The sequence below is a fragment of the Rhineura floridana genome, chromosome 11 (assembly GCF_030035675.1).
Source record: "Rhineura floridana isolate rRhiFlo1 chromosome 11, rRhiFlo1.hap2, whole genome shotgun sequence".
Lineage (NCBI taxonomy): Eukaryota > Metazoa > Chordata > Lepidosauria > Squamata > Rhineuridae > Rhineura > Rhineura floridana.
In genome coordinates this window covers 37,709,975-37,725,818 of record NC_084490.1, presented here as the reverse complement: position 1 = coordinate 37,725,818, position 15,844 = coordinate 37,709,975, and the positions used below count along the sequence as shown (strand labels likewise).

At 42.6% G+C, this 15,844-nt stretch overlaps 1 protein-coding gene across 1 annotated transcript; it reads right to left on the bottom strand.

Annotated features, from left to right (window-relative positions):
- Nucleotides 1–11,920: 11,920 nt before the first annotated feature.
- LOC133366699 (olfactory receptor 2AP1-like) lies at nt 11,921–15,844 on the bottom strand. The gene is made up of 2 exons (XM_061590095.1): nt 15,765–15,844; nt 11,921–12,892 (listed from the first exon to the last, which is right to left on the bottom strand). Exons 1-2 carry the CDS (start codon nt 15,819–15,821, stop codon nt 11,921–11,923), a joined length of 1,029 nt encoding a protein of 342 aa, XP_061446079.1. The 5' UTR covers nt 15,822–15,844.

The following is a 15,844-nucleotide window of genomic DNA, read 5'->3' as shown; positions in this document are numbered from 1 at the left end:
TGTTTTGATTTTTTAAAAGTGCTTTCAGTATGTGATTTTTTTAAAAAAAAGTCTAGTAATATATGTTTCATGTTGTATTATCATTTCATAGGTTAATTTTCAATTGTCAAGAGAATGTTTTTCAAATAAGGTGATATATTTTCAATTTTAAACATAAACATTTGCTTATTAACATTTATGTTTATAAATATAAACATTTTGTGTGCATATGAATACTTTGAACAATTATATACGTTAGAAATATTGGTGTAGTGATTAGACAAGGACCTGAGACACCAAGGGTGAAATCCTGACTCAGGCATGAAGCTCTCTGGATGATCTTGTCCAGTCCATGTCTTTCTCACAGAGTTATTGTGAGGATAAAATGGAGATGGGGAGAAACATGTACACCACCTCGAGCTTCTTGGAGAAATTGTGGAATTGTAATAATAAATTACCAAAATTTATGTAAACAATGAATGGGAGATTTCAATATTCAGAACTGAACTACTTATTTCCTATTAATATTAAAAATATTTTTTGTTTTCATAAGAAAATAATTCTATTTTCTGGGTGAATGTTGAATATAGATATAGGAAATATAGGGGTGACTACTTGGGCTACACTAGAGAGAAATGAACTAACCAATTAGAGGAAATAGTATTCATTTATAGTTTATATTTTGACAAATATATGACACAGCACATCCAACTGACATATTGGTACATAGACATTGCAGGTAGTTGCTCCAGAGATGTACAATTAATGTAAACCATCCATATATAAGACCACTGCAGTTGGTTGTAATTTGGTCATATACAGTATGGAATGCAATAAACTTCTATCTCAGCTATGAGCTCAGCATACTCACACTGAGGCTTTTGTGTCAAGCAGATGATATTTGCTTTATCAGATGTACCATAAGGCAATATGTGTCATGCCCAGGCTGTGTAAATCTCTCCTTGAAGTTGCTGCAAACTGACCAGAGGGGAAAAAAACCTTTAAGACTCTACTGAATAGCTCACCAAAAACAATAACACAGTGTTCTGCAACATGGGAAAAATACAAATGTGATGTTTAGAAGAATTGTTAGGAAGGGAAATTAAAATGAACAGTCTTCTTGTCATCATACAAATCTAAGATGCAGAATAGATGTTCTCAGAGAGAAATAAAAATATTCATTGTTGATTTTAATATTATTTCCCCCTTCTTTCTGTAAATGACACACAGTTATCTGATTTATCTAGATCCAATAATTAACTGTGAGGATGGATGTAAGATTCTTTCAGACAATAAGATAAATGTAACGTGTTTAATCTAATACTATATAGCACAATATACATTCACCTAGTGAAGCATCCAAAGGGATTTTGCCTCTCCAACCATTAAAAGGGTTAAATTAAGTTCCTGTGGACTTTGGAAATCATCACTTTATTTATCACATAAGGCCTCATTTGTAAGTGATTTTTAGAGAAACACAAATTAAAGAAGGGTGTTTGGAATGAGAAGCTAAAATCCAGCATCCAAACTTTTGATATATTTGACATAGCGGTAATATATTCTCTAGACCTTTAAAGACTTTGATGGAAAAAATAAAATAACATGAAGCCCAATATGTATTTGTTCAGTGGCGTCACTAGGGTTGGTGTCACCCAGTGTGGCCCTCACCCGCCGCACCGCCCTAGTGATGCCCCTGAGGGAGCGTGCATGTGAGATGGAGGGAGGCGGGAGAGAAAGAGTGTGCGGGAGCGAGCTGCAAGGGAGTGCGAAGGAGCCAGCCTGTGAGGCGGCAGGGCAGGCGCTGAGGGAAGAGGGCAGTTGCCGGTCTCGCTCCTGATCTCTCTCTCTCTCTGTCTCCTCCTTGGCCACGCCTGCTGCTTCCCGGCAGCGGTGCCTAGGGCGGGGGGTGGCTCCGAGTGTTACCCCATCTCATGGTGTCACCTGGTGCCGCCCACACCCGCCGCACCGCCCTAGTGACGCCCCTGTATTAGTTGTCACATCATATCTCAAATACCAAGACAAGGTGGGCTAGCTGAGATATCACGAGTTTCGTCTCTGATTTCCTTTGCATCTCATTCTCCCCACATCCCTGACTCTATAATTTGTGTCTACAGCACCATTTCCTCCTCCATATGACATCCCCAGAGGTCCTAGCAGTTATAATTACAGTGCAATCCTGTAGACGTTTACTCAGAAGTTAGTAGCACTGAGTTCCATGGGGCTTACTCCCAGGTAAGTGGGTATAGGGTCCCTGAATGTAACCTCCCAGTTTCTAATTGCAGAGGGTGGGGCCAGGAAAGAGAAACTGATAATGTTTTCAAATAATTCCACCAAGTAGCTAAAGGTCCTCCTCTCCTACCAGTTTTCCATGCTTCTTTATGAAATGAATAATGCTGCAACATGTAATTCAGTGTTGGGGCAGTATTAGGGATAGGTGAAAAATTCAATTCAAGTCACATTTCAATTTGAATCTATCAAATTTGCACTTTCCAAAACAACGTGAGAACCATCTGGATGGCCTTTTTCATATGAATGCATAGGATCGAGGTTTCTTATGTTCTCCCCATTCCCAATGGCTATTCTATCTTCAACAGCAGTCATCTGAATAGGTAGGCCAAAGTTGGAGCTCCTTGCAAGACTTTCTTAGGACTTGGGAGACATCAGGAAAATACAGTAAATGGGAGTTCAACAGTGGATTGTCTTATAATATTCTTAAAACATTCACTCTTAAAACATTTATTTCTTTTCTACAGAAATTAGACATGTGTTTGGCCTCAGCCCATAGATCAGAATCATATATATGAAAAGATCATAGTCCTGACTGGTTACAAGCACATAATGGCATACATAATGATCATAGTGACCTTAGCCAATATATCTCTTATTTACTATAGCTCAAGATTACATATCAGGCTTATACATCAATATACTTTGCTTTCTGTCTCTGTCTTTTTTGTAAATCAATCTACTGAAATCAATGCTGTAAGTCAATCGAACTGAAGATTGGAGAGTAATCAAGAAGAAAAAAAACCTCTGTTAAGGGAGCTGCTCCAAAGGAAGAAAATTCTATGGGTCCAGTCAACCAATCCCAGGAGCAATTGTTGTTGTTATATGCCTTCAGGTCAATCACGACTTATGCAGACCCTCTGAATCAGAGACCTCCAACAGCATCTGTTATAAACCACCCTGTTCAGATCTTGTAAGTTCCGGTATGTGGCTTCCTTTATGGAATCAATCCATCTCTTGTTTGGCCTTCCTCTTTTTTTACTCCCTTCTGTTTTTCCCAGCATTATTGTTTCCTCTTTTTCTGGTTGTTATGTGCCTTCAAGTCGATTATGACTTATGGCAACCCTATGAATCAGTGATCTCCAATAGCATCTGTTGTGAACCACCCTGTTCAGATCTTTTACGTTGAGGTCTGTGGCTTCCTTTATGGAATCAATCCATCTCTTGTTTGGTCTTCTTTTTCTACTCCCTTCTGTTTTTCCCAGTAGTATTGTCTTTTCTAGTGAATCATGTTTTCTCATTATGTGTCCAAAGTATGATAACCTCAGTTTCATCATTTTAGCTTCTAGTGATACTTCTGGTTTCATTTGTTCTAACACCCAATTATTTGTCTTTTTTCGCACACCATTGTATGCACAAAGCTCTCCTCCAACACCACATTGCAATTGGGGCCGAGGATTGAAATAAACACACAGACACCAAGGCTGAGTTGAACTAAGGGCCACTTTATGAAACTTTAAACTTAACCCTTAAAATAACCTGCAGAGGTAAAACATAGGTGCGAGAACTAGGTTATAATTGATGTTTCTAATTACAGCTATTGAGTGACCATCCTTGCCAGGGCAAGGGCAAGCCATTCTGCTTACCCATACTCCTGGGCCACCCTGAGGGTGAGTAGGGGGGGTCTTCCCACATCATTCTCCGGGCTGTACAACTCCGGGTGGATGAGGTAAGTTGGCCCCAAAGGTAGCCCATATCCTGTCCCAAGCTGTACAGCTCTGAAGGGCAGGCCTCTGGATCCGCCAATCACCCCCAAAGGTGCCTAAAGGTGTCACCTAGCTGTCATTACCAGCTTCCTTTCCCGCACCTTCCTGCCACAAAAGGATGCCAAATCTCTATTTAGACATGTATTACCCCACTGCTGAGGACCAAACCTTGCAGGAACATCTGCAGGTCTGTCAAAAAATGTTATTACCTGCATCTGTCAGATGAATGCCATCTGGCCCATAAAGTTCAACCCTGTCATAACTTATGTCTGGATGCTATACCACCAAATCCCCTTGACCAAGGAGAGCCAATCCGATCTGTCGGTTGACCTTCTTGCATGCCCTATCGATACTCTTTGGGGTCCCACAATAGCACCACACCCTGTGAGGTAGGATGTCAGACCACACCAACAGAACTTGAGGCCAACTCTTCTTGATGACTCCAACGTTGTGGCATGCCTGTAACATAAGGGCCTTGCCTTTAACAAACCCAGGTCATTCCCACCCAGGTGAATGACCAAAACATGTGGAACAGCCTGCACTAAACCTTGCTGGAACAACAGGGGTAGGAGCCCATCCCAGAGCATCCTTCAGTGGCCAAGCCATTGCACCATGGCCCACTGGCCGAGCCTAAGCTGTGAACCAACACTTGACTTCACCACCCTACGGCCAGCCCAGAAAATCATGCTATGGCCGCAGAGTAGGATGTGCACTCGCTTTGCTACCATCCATCAACCTGCCAACATAAAAAGACAAATTAAAACAAATCAAACATTCGGATCCCATGGCTTACTCCATGATGGAACATACAACTTGAAAGCCTTAGAACGCCATCTACCGATAACTTGAAGCTGGTCACGTGGATGTCCAATGCTGGAAGCTGCCCCAATCCTAAAGGAATGGGTACCGAATGTAGCAGTGTCAACCCCCAGGCCCCAAAGGGTGGACTTTGTTAGGGCCCAAAATTAAAACCTTGTCAAAGGGGAACTCCCTTTGTGTATGAACAGGTAACCGGGCCCCAATCCCCAAACCAACATAAAGAGTTCCAGTGCCCTAACTGGAAAAATATCCTCCTGTGATGCCACTGTCTTGCCCCTATGCTGCTGGTCAGTCTTTGACCACCACAGCCTAATGTTAGCCCATCCTTCTACCAGACTAACATCTGAAATTAACAAAGCATGCAAGGAGCCATCCGTCTTTGACCTGGCAACCACCTCTCCTACCCTGAATGCCCCCAAAAAGAATGTGAGGGCAGTGACGTGAAACAAACACACCTCAAATGGAGAAGAACATAAAGTTTTCCATTGCTCTAACAACCCCAGAAGCAGTTGGGGTGACAAGGGGCATCTAAGCCCAGCCCTCCAGCATACACCACACCCAGAAATCCTCCAAGGAATCTTTAACACCTCAGGCTTTAGAGAGAAAGGAAAGACCCGCTAACTTACCCCTTAGGGTTCTGACTGAAAGGCCCCATTGTCTGCTTCCCACAAAAAATTCCAGCAAATGACCAACTGGAATGGGCCACAACTGCAAATAGCCCTTGACAGCTCTAAATTCGTGAAGCTCCCTACCTGCTCTGGTATAACTGGCAAGTGTGCTGGGGGGAAGCGATAGCCCTATTGCCCTCTCAACACTCAACCAGCTTGAACTTCCTTCTCAATCTTTTCCTTAACCATGCCTTCAAGCCCCACAACTGACTTGAGATTGCGAGACATGAAGGCTATTCGCGGGCCTGAATATGGGATCCGAAAACAAAATGAAAAACCCTGTAATAAAAACTGAGAGTCCTTTACAGAAGGATACCCCACTGTCAGCACTTTAAAAGCAGGTGGATTAATTGGGGAGGGCACCTTTATTTGCAGTTGCTGTTGGAGGAGGCTGCTTCCTACTGCCCTGGGGCTCCCTGGCCCCACCCCTAAAGGGGCAGCTACATGGGCAGCTGTTGCAGAGTGAAATCTGCTGCAGATGGCACATTCATGTTTAAAGCAGCATGGATTCCTTGTACAGAAACCCTTGGAGCTGAACTTCCAGCACAGCAGGTGGTGTTGGACCCCCTGCCCCACAGTTACGCAGGAAGGATGTACTACAGGTTGCTGAAGTAAGAGGTGCCCACTGTCACTCCTGTTCCCTGTCACTGGTCTAGCAGCTACCATAAACTGGAGCCATAAATCTGGCTCCTTCTTATCCCAGAGTAATGTTGTATCAAAGGCTGCCCTCATGTGAAAGACCTCATCATATGACAACCAGGCAGATCCCGTAAACTCTGTGTACCCCCTATATATGATTCTAGGTATTTCAGCAGCAGTGCCCTCCTCTGGGGCTGCCTCTGTAAAACCACTCCCGCATACATCAGGTAGGCAGGCAACCAATTGGCCCAAGTCCTGTCCACCTTTCTGTGCTTTGGCCGATCATACTCCCTATCCTCTCCCTTCTCCTTATTCTTTCTCTTCTCCCGACAGAGATGAGAAAATAGATCCATATATTCCCCCTGCCAAATTTTTTCTTTCGTCGTAGGGAGTAGAAAAATCCCCAGGGGCGCTGACGTCTCCCCAACAGGAATGGCGCTCTCCTCCACTGCTCCCAACGAGTCCTCCACAGCTGTAGCACTGGTTGATGCAGAGGGCTGGTCCAGAATAGTGGAAGGAGTGTCACCCACAAGCGTGGGCTGCCCTGCTACCTGGGGTTGCCAAACCTGCTTGCATACAGCCATGAGTGGCTGTCGTGCGTGCACCATGCCCTTGACTCTCTGCATAGCCTTGTGAATAGCCCTTGCATCGCCTGCTATAGGTGGTGGAAAAGGCCACGCTTGGCCTGTGGGCCAGTATGGAAACCCCCAAGGAGATGGAGCCCACCCAGGCCAGCTACGCTGTTGAGCTGCATAGTCAGACTGACCTGACGTGACCGTAGGGGGTGGATCCACAGCCAGACATTGCTCTGAAGTGGGCTGAGCTGTCGCTTCCTCCTGCACTGGATCTGAAGTAACACCACTAGACCCTGCTTCCAATGCATCCAACTGAGCTAAAATTAAGGGCAAAGCACTGTGGTTAGCCCCCTGATTTGCACCTTTCTTACCTGCTTTGGTCTGCTTAGTTGGCTGGGTAGCTAATAGCCCTGCAGCTTCCCTGGCCTGCATATTACCATTTTTCAGTGCCTCCAGATGGGTTAGAATTGTGACCAGTGGCTGTGCCTCAACCTCCTGGTCACCCTCTGGAGCTGGCAGAGGATGTTTGGAGGTGGGCCTGGGGGCCTTACCTTTACCCCAAGCCCCCCCAATACCTTCTTCGGTGGCATGCCTAGTCTGCTACACGAGTATAGCAACACCAATTAATAATAGTAATAGCAATAATAAAATAATAATAGCAATAAAACAGCAACAACAACGAGAATAAAGTACTAAATCCCACTAAGTGCAAATGAAGAGAGGGAGAGTTTATTGGCACTGGCCCCAGATAGGGCCGTGTAAGCCTCGTCTTAGCCTAGCACAACCAGAAACTAACCTCTAAAATACCACCCACTCGCAGCAACCAGCTGCCAATGGCATCAAAAGAAAAACCAAATGGCGCTGGAACGCAAAATGGTGACTGTGACAAAGAGGCTTGCCATAGCCATGTGGGAGGCAGGGCCACGGAGCAGCAAAGCCAGCCCGAAACAACTGGCTGGGGGGGTTGCCACACTTGCTAAGCCTAACAACCGCAAGCTGATCCAAGCGAGAGTGGGATGCTCATCTGCTGGTTAGCCCCCTCCTATCTGAAAACAGCTGATTGGCTGTTTGAGTGGGGGCGGGACGTAAGGTGGGATGTCGCGCCGCCCCTCTCCCTGAAGTCTGGATAAAGAACCAGCTAATTGGTGACCGCAGAACAGCTGATAGCCCAAGGGGACAGGAGAATGATCGATTCTGCCACGCAGGCTAGCTTAGGAGGGCAGGGCAGGGCAGGGCAGGGCAGGGCAGGGCAGGGCACATACATCTGTATCCTCTAGTGCAGGGATGGAGAGCCTCACGGTGTCTGGCCCTTGATTCTCTCCCCCAGGATACACCCCCTCTTCCCAGGCCATATCCTTCCACAGCCTTGCTTTACATGCCATTTGACTGTTTTTGTCTTAATGGAATGTTTCCTTGAACTCCTTCTTGCTTGCCTGGATGAAAGATAAGAGAGGGTTATGTGAAGGTGTAGAAACTAGCCTACTCTACAAAGGTAAAATTCACATTTGTTGCATTGCCCACATTTGCCTCTGGCCCTGCCCACCATTGGCATGTGGCCCCCACAAGGTTGCCCAGAAGGGAATGTAGACCTCAAGCTGAAAAAGTCCTCTAACTCTGCTCTAGTGTTTTGCTGCAACTCTCTACCTTTTCTAATGTCTGCTGGTGGAGGCAGCTGGCTCACAATGTCTAATGGTAGGGCTGCCTCTGAGCACTCTCTGGAAATGCTATGTGACATCATGTGGGAGAGGTTGATCAAATTACAACTGAAGCTAAACCCTTTTCTGAGTGGCCAGGAGAGTCTCCAAATCCAGCACCTAAAACAACAATATTTATAGTTGAGAAAACAAAGTGCCAACATGTTACAATTGGCATAAATCTCCATAACAGGAAGCAGATGTAACATAGCAGCTAAGAGCACAATGAGAAAAAATAGTTATTCAGGCCTGCAGGACAATCACTGCAAAATGGACAGCCAATGTGGTCACCTCTAGATGTTGCTGAAGAACAACTAGGGGTGTAGTCATCCGGGGTTGCAGGGGGTCATAGACCCATTTCTTGGGATCAGGGTCCCAGCCTGGTTGCTATGCATGAGCCAATCAGCACAAACTGCAGTTAGCCACTGAGAAATGTCTTTCTCCTTTCGTGCTGATTGGAGTCAATCAGAGTGAAAGGAGGTGAGTCATCCTCTGAGAAGCCTCTTCTCAGTAGCTAATACACAGTCTTCCCTTTCATGCTCATTGGCTCCTAAGGATGTCTGTTGTAGTGCAACAGGGAGAGCAAGGCAGATGAGGAAAAGTGAAAAAGGGTGTGTGGCATGACTATCACCTAGGGATCCTGCACTTTTTTTTTACATTTTATTTGTTTTTTGCCATAGAAATATCTGAACAGTATAAAACAATACATAACACACCATAAAAGAAAGAAAAAAGGAGCATTAATCACATTGTTGCATATAAAGAGCTCAATTTTGTGTTAATTGCCCTTTTTTAGTAATTGTTCTCTTTTCCACTTTGAGTTTTCCTATACAGTCTTTGTAGAGTGGTCCATGTCTTTGTAGAGCTGCCGTTCAGAAGGCACGTAAATCTGCAAGACATATTCTTCGTTACTTTTTTTATAAGGGTGGGAGATATGTGCCTGCAGCTATTCAGATTTTTAAATTAAAAATTATACCACAGTTACTCTTTGGTGTGGCATTATGGATCCACACATTGAATCCCTCTGTTGAATCTGTTCTTTCCACCTTTTTACGCCGAATATTGGGTGTACCAAGATGTGCCCCGTCGGCGGCTCTTAGATTAGAGTGTGGTCTTCCTTCTGTTGAATGCCAAGCATGGCTGAAAGCTACTAACTATTGGGCTAGGTTGGCATATGAACATCCCCCGGGCTATTTAACATACCTTTGGAATGATATCTCTACATTCAGCTGGAACTGAAAATTTAGCAGTAAATTCTCCTCGATAGGCTTTTCATTTGAATATCTATCCGCACAAACCTTTACTTCGGCTAAATCTGATATTTGGATGCGATTAAAGGATATAGATTTTCAAATTGACACTACTAGAGCCACAAAAATATGCTCTCCTCTTTATTTCAAACTAAACTTTATGCCCTCTAACCATGCTGCATATCTGGATATACTTACGATCCCAAAACTTCGTCTAGCTTTTACTAAGGCTAGATTTAACTCCCTTTATTCTGCGTTATTGACTGGAAGGTACCAAGGAATTCCCTACGAACAATGTCTATGTCCGTGTGGGGAGGGCAACATTGAAACACTCATTCACGTTATGTTCAATTGCCCCATATATAAATCTATACGCTGTAAATTTCTATCTGGCATAATGGAAAGTGTCACACAGTTAGCTCCTGATTCCATGACACGTTATCTAATAACAGGATCCAATAAAACAATCACAATGAGGGTTGTGAGTTTTATACATGCTGCACAATTGTTATGATTTGGAATTTCATATAGTTAAATTGTTCATTTTATGAATGTAATAACTGAATTAGAATCAATAGGTGTGGTCTCTGTGAATTTATATTTCATCATTTAAAATTCTCATTTTATTTTTGGTTTTGTGATTTTATATTTTATTATCCACTTTTATCATATTTGTATTATATTATATGCCTGCATCAGGACGGGTCTTTGACCGTAAATAAATAAAAGGTAAATAAAAGGTAAAGGAGTGGTCCATGCACACACACACATATACACACACTTACTTAATCCCATATGCAATAAAACTTAACCAATTTGCTACTACACTACTGACAACTCCCATCATCCCCAGCAAGCTTGATCAATGGGTCAGGGATGATGAGAGTTGAGCATTATAGTCCAACAAGATGTGGAGACCATCACCTTGGCTACCCCTGCTGTAAAAGCAGCATTTATTAGGGATATATTTGAAATAATATAACCAAATAAGCACAAGTGTTTGGAAAAACTCAAGCATGGGCACAATCTACAGAAAGTTTGAGGTAAATGGGCTTGATTGCCTAGGTGTATATTTTATGCAAATTTCACTTGTTTAGCTTTTGCAGTCCCTGAGATTTCAACTAGATATGAGGGGCCAAGGGCAGATAGGGGTCAGTCTAACATGAGTTAGAGGGAGGTGGTCATCTCAGCCAGCTGCTGCTGGAGGATTGTGGCAGACCTCAGGCCATTTTCCTGGAGTCACCTGGCCATTTCATTCTCCTGTTTCAGTGTTGCGGCAGCAGAAATGCTTGCTTGTTGAAGGCTGTTGCCTAACATGGAGAGCCTAACATAACACTTAGTTAGGGAAAGAGAGACAAACATCCCTGAATATATGCACTCAAACAGGCATTATGCATAAACATTCATGGTTCTGCTCATGTAATGCATGCTGGTGCCACCATTGTATTTCTTTGAGCTTGCAGTGAGGAAGCACCAAGAAAACCAGCAAGCAAGCAACAGCAGCAAGATACTGAGATGGCTGTTTGTGTCATGCAGCCTGACCAGCACATCCTAAGCTAACCTGCTTCTCCACTGTGTGCAGTGCACACTGACACATCATGATGGTTGAGTAGAACCTTCCTCCCAAGTAGACTCTTCCTTCTGAGTCGATCCCTGGTTTCAGAGCTGTATGGCAGCCAAATGGATATTCCTCCATCAGTTCTGGGCATCCAGTGTGGTCTGATGCTGCCTTTACTCCATAGGCTAAGAGGCAGATAGAATTGGAAATCAAAGCAAGGCTCAGTGTGGGGTGGAGGCAGTCTTGGATAGGGATGGGGGGATTCATTTTCTTTTTTTTTTGCATTTGAATGAGAAACTACCTAATTAACATTTCTCAAACCAATATTTGAACTGAAAAACAGCTAGCCTTCAAAACTCACACTTCTCCAAATTTTACAATAAGTGCAGATCAGTTATTCCATCAAGAGCCATGGTACAATATGGAGTTTATTTTTTAAAAAAAATCATGGGTTCCTGTCCCAACAAACTACAATCATTTCATAATGACAAAATCTTTCCTTATACTTCAGCAGATCCATGAAGATGTCCATCAGATCCATCTGCTGAGAACTGTGTCACAATAACTGTAGAAGTGCAAAATTGAGTGTGTATCTACACATTAATCTGACAGGTTTTGATCGGGTCATTTTATTGAGGAATTCACACATACTAGATCCTCAAGCATCTCTATTGATGGCAAAATCTTTCTTAACACTTCATCCATATTTCTGTATACTTTACCAGATCCATCAAGACATTGTGAAATTATGAAACCGTGTTGTTGACTTTTCTGACAGATCTGGACAAAGCTTCCTTCACATCTCTGTTTCTCAAACTGTATATGAGGGGGTTGAGCAAGGGAGTCAAGATGGTATAGAACAGAGAGAAGATTTTGCGTAGCCTCTTCAGTGTTACTGTTGCAGGGAATACATAGACAAGGAATATCGACCCATAGAAAAGTGTCACAACTATGAGATGAGATGAGCAGGTGGAGAAGGCCTTTTGTTGTGCTGCTTTAGATTTAATTTGCAAGATAGTGAAAATAATGTAGGTATAGGAGGCCAAAGTTAGTAGAAAAGGGGGAACTGTTCCCATCAGCCCTAGAAGAAAAACTGCAAGTTTTACTAGGTGGGTATTGCTACAGGAGAGGTTTGCCACTGGATATACATCACAAAAGAAATCATCAATTTCATTTGGTCCACAGAAAGTTAGTTTTAGCATAAGAGAAGTTACAATAGTGTTGGTCACCAGGCCGGTCATCCAAGATGCAAATGCTAACTGGATGCAGAGTCTACCACTCATAATGGCAGTGTAGTGCAGAGGTTTACATATTGCCAAATACCGATCATAAGACATCGTTGCCAGAAGATAGCATTCAGTAGCTACACAGAAACCAAAGAAGTAATATTGTGTGAAGCATCCCTTAACGGATATGGACCTATCCCCTGTGAGGAAACTGGCCAGCATCCTTGGAAGGATGGTTGAAATGTAGCAGGTGTCCAAGCAAGACAAGTTCATGAGGAAGAAGTACATGGGGGTATGAAGATGCTGGTCAACCATAACAAGAAAAACAATTAGAAGATTCCCAACAAGAGACAGAGCATAGATGGCAAGGAACAATATGAAGAGGAGAATTTGCAACCCAAGGAGATTGCCAAACCCCAGAAGGATGAAAGTTGTAGGGTTTGATTGATTTCTTCCCATTTCTGTTTGCTGATGATGAATCTCAAGGCCATTCTGAAACACAATTTGAAGACCATTAGTGAATGTGGACCCTTCCTCCTGCCCCCCCCAGTTTCTGTCTCCCTGCTATGGTGTTTTATTATTTGCATTAAATGTGATTCCCCTACCGATATTACTCCTACAGCTGTAGACTGTGGTGGTTCCATCTATTCTCCCATCTCAGTCAGCATTCAACCGCTTTGTTTAGCTGCATGTGTACACCAGGCCTACTCATCAATAGCTGGGAAAGAGGGTTCAAAGTACGTTTATATGACTTGATTCTTTTCCCAAGGTGCAGGGAAAAGAATTGGAGAAATGAAAGGAAATAGGTATGGTGTGATGTAGCTATGAGGTAGGAGAAGGCATTTTAGGAAACTAAAGTCCAATGCCCTACCACTGTCAACATTACGATTACAGTCACTGCTGAAAAGAAATGGACTGCCTTCAAGTCGATTCCGACTTATGGGCGACCCTATGAATAGGGTTTTCATGGTAAGAGATATTCAGAGGTGGTTTACCATTGCCTTCCTCTGAGGCTGAGAGGCAGTAACTAGCCTAAGGTCACCCAGTGAGCTTCATGGCTATGTGAGGATTCGAACCCTGGTCTCCCAGGTTGTAGCCCAACACCTTAACCACTACACCACACTGGCTCTCACAATCACTGCTACTACCCAGTTATTTAACATGAAGCTTTATATATGCCTCAGTCCTTCTCCCTGCTAACAATCCACAGCAGACAATAGGGTGTCCAGGTGCAAAAGAGGACAGGGCTCCTGCACCCTTAATTATTGTGCAGTAGAAAGAATTTTAGCATGTATGACAAGCTTAACAATAGACAGTGAGAAAGAGAAAACAGAGGATGCAAATGACAGAAGGTAGGAAATGTTGTGAAGAAGAAGAAGACTTCATGAACAATCTTTTCAGAAATCCCATTGAACATAGGAGACATAGGATTGCTGCCCTAGTCCGACATCCTGTTTTAACTAGTTTGAAGCCCACATGCAGGACACAGAGGCAATAGCCCTCTATTTTTGCTGCACCCCATCAGCTGGTATAAGGAAGGAGCACCAGGAGCCTGATCACATGAAGTAAGCTTGCTGACTATAGAGAGGGAAGCTGCTCCAAGGGATTAGCAAGGCATTCTGTAGGAAAGAGAGTAAGACAAAGGGAGCTGGTAGTAGCACTAAATCAGGGGTAGCCAATGTGGTGCCATCCAGGCAGTTTGGATTACAACTCCCATCAACCCATCAGCAGGACCAACCGTCGGGGATGATGCTAGCTGTAATCCAAAACATCTGGAAGGAACTATGTTAGCTATCACTAGGGATGGACAAATCTGTAAATGTTAGTTTCTCTCAGTTTCTAATTTTTCCAATCTTAAATTCAGTTCTTTACATTTTTGCAGCAATTTGCCATTTTTAAAAATCCTGACAAAAATTCATCAGCATTTGAGTGTTAATTTCTCATAGTAAACACATTTTAATGTAGTTTTTACTAATATACACATTTTTGCAAATGCTTTTCCCTAATATAATGCATTTTGTATGTTATTTTCATGAATATATATACATTTTATATACATTTTATGCTCACTTCCCTAATGCATGCATTTTTTGTATGAGTTTCTTGGTTGGACAACTGCATTACAAATTTGGAAAAGTGCAAATTTCGAAGGGAAGCTGTGTTTCAGTTCATTATTGGTTCACGAAATGTGAATCAGGTAGTTCCTCATAAAATGCACAAAAATCCCTCCCAGCTTCCCCTGTGTTAGATGAACCCAAGCAGAATGAAAGGACCTAAGAGTGGTATAACAGGAGACAGTGCAGGAGATACAGAGAGACAGAAGGGAAGATATTTACTGGTGACTGGACATCTTGTTTAGCCCCTGTTTCCTGGCTACAGAGAACAACCAATTCCCATTTTGAAACATCTTTCAAATGTTCCACCACAGTCAACAAGAACATTTCCAAAAAATTATACCAGACTGTTTTATAACACCTCTAATCACATTCTCTGACCTCAACACACAAATACCCAGATGGCTGTGAAAACTGGCAATCTATATTATTTTTTGCAATACCTCAAGAAGAATTCTCCAGTCATATAGATTTTGTCCTCTGGAACAAACTAGGACAACTCCAGATTAAGAGGTTGTGTTTATTACCTATATTAAGTGAATAAAGATCTGGATGAGAATAGACGGCCCTGGATGTTTAATTGATTGTGAGATTCTAAATGAACATGAATGAGTCAACTGTTCAGATCTACAAACCCATTTGAGGCAGAATATTTGGATTTAAGATGATTCGTTGACATCTCTGTGAGATTGTCTAGATCTACAGTGAATTTAAGATATCCAATGTCAAAAAAGTGAAGAAAATACTATTTTCACTCTGAGCATCTAGCCCTGAAGACATTTTCTGAGGAATCCAAAATGTTGCCACTCCTTCACAGTATTCTAAAGAGTCTAAAATTAATTAGTCCACTAAAATGTCATTTCATATGTTAGATGCAAATTTGCCAAATCTACTAGTTTCCTAATAAACTACAAGTATGTATTTATTATTATTATTAATTATTATTGCTATTACTGTTAGTTTTAGCACTATTGTTATTGAATATATTATATTCTGTAAAATAATAAAAAGGAGAGGAAAAGATTAGGGCAAGTTTAGTAAATGTCATTGATCTGATCAATCTGAACAGAAATCAGATCAACTCAGCAAGCACACCTTCTACTTCTCATTAGACAGGTTCACAGTTTACGATGAAATTGGTGGTTAATTGGTGTGTATAGAAACCATCTGAAACTCTCATGAAATAAAAATGAAATGCCCTGTTCTAAATTTAGAACATGGGGATGAAAAGCTAATGCATAAATATTTACCTCTAAAATGATTATATTTGCAGGTGGAACTTCTGATGTGTTCAATTCAGGTCCCATCCCTAGGATACAAGTCTGCTTAT

Coding starts and splice junctions, on each gene's coding strand:
- LOC133366699 (XM_061590095.1), bottom strand. CDS start 15,821: ATGGGACCTGAATTGAACACATCAGAAGTTCCACCTGCAAATATAATC. Junction 12,893..15,764: donor CAAATATAATCATTTTAGAG/GTAAATATTTAT, acceptor ATTGTGTTTCAG/AATGGCCTTGAGATTCATCA.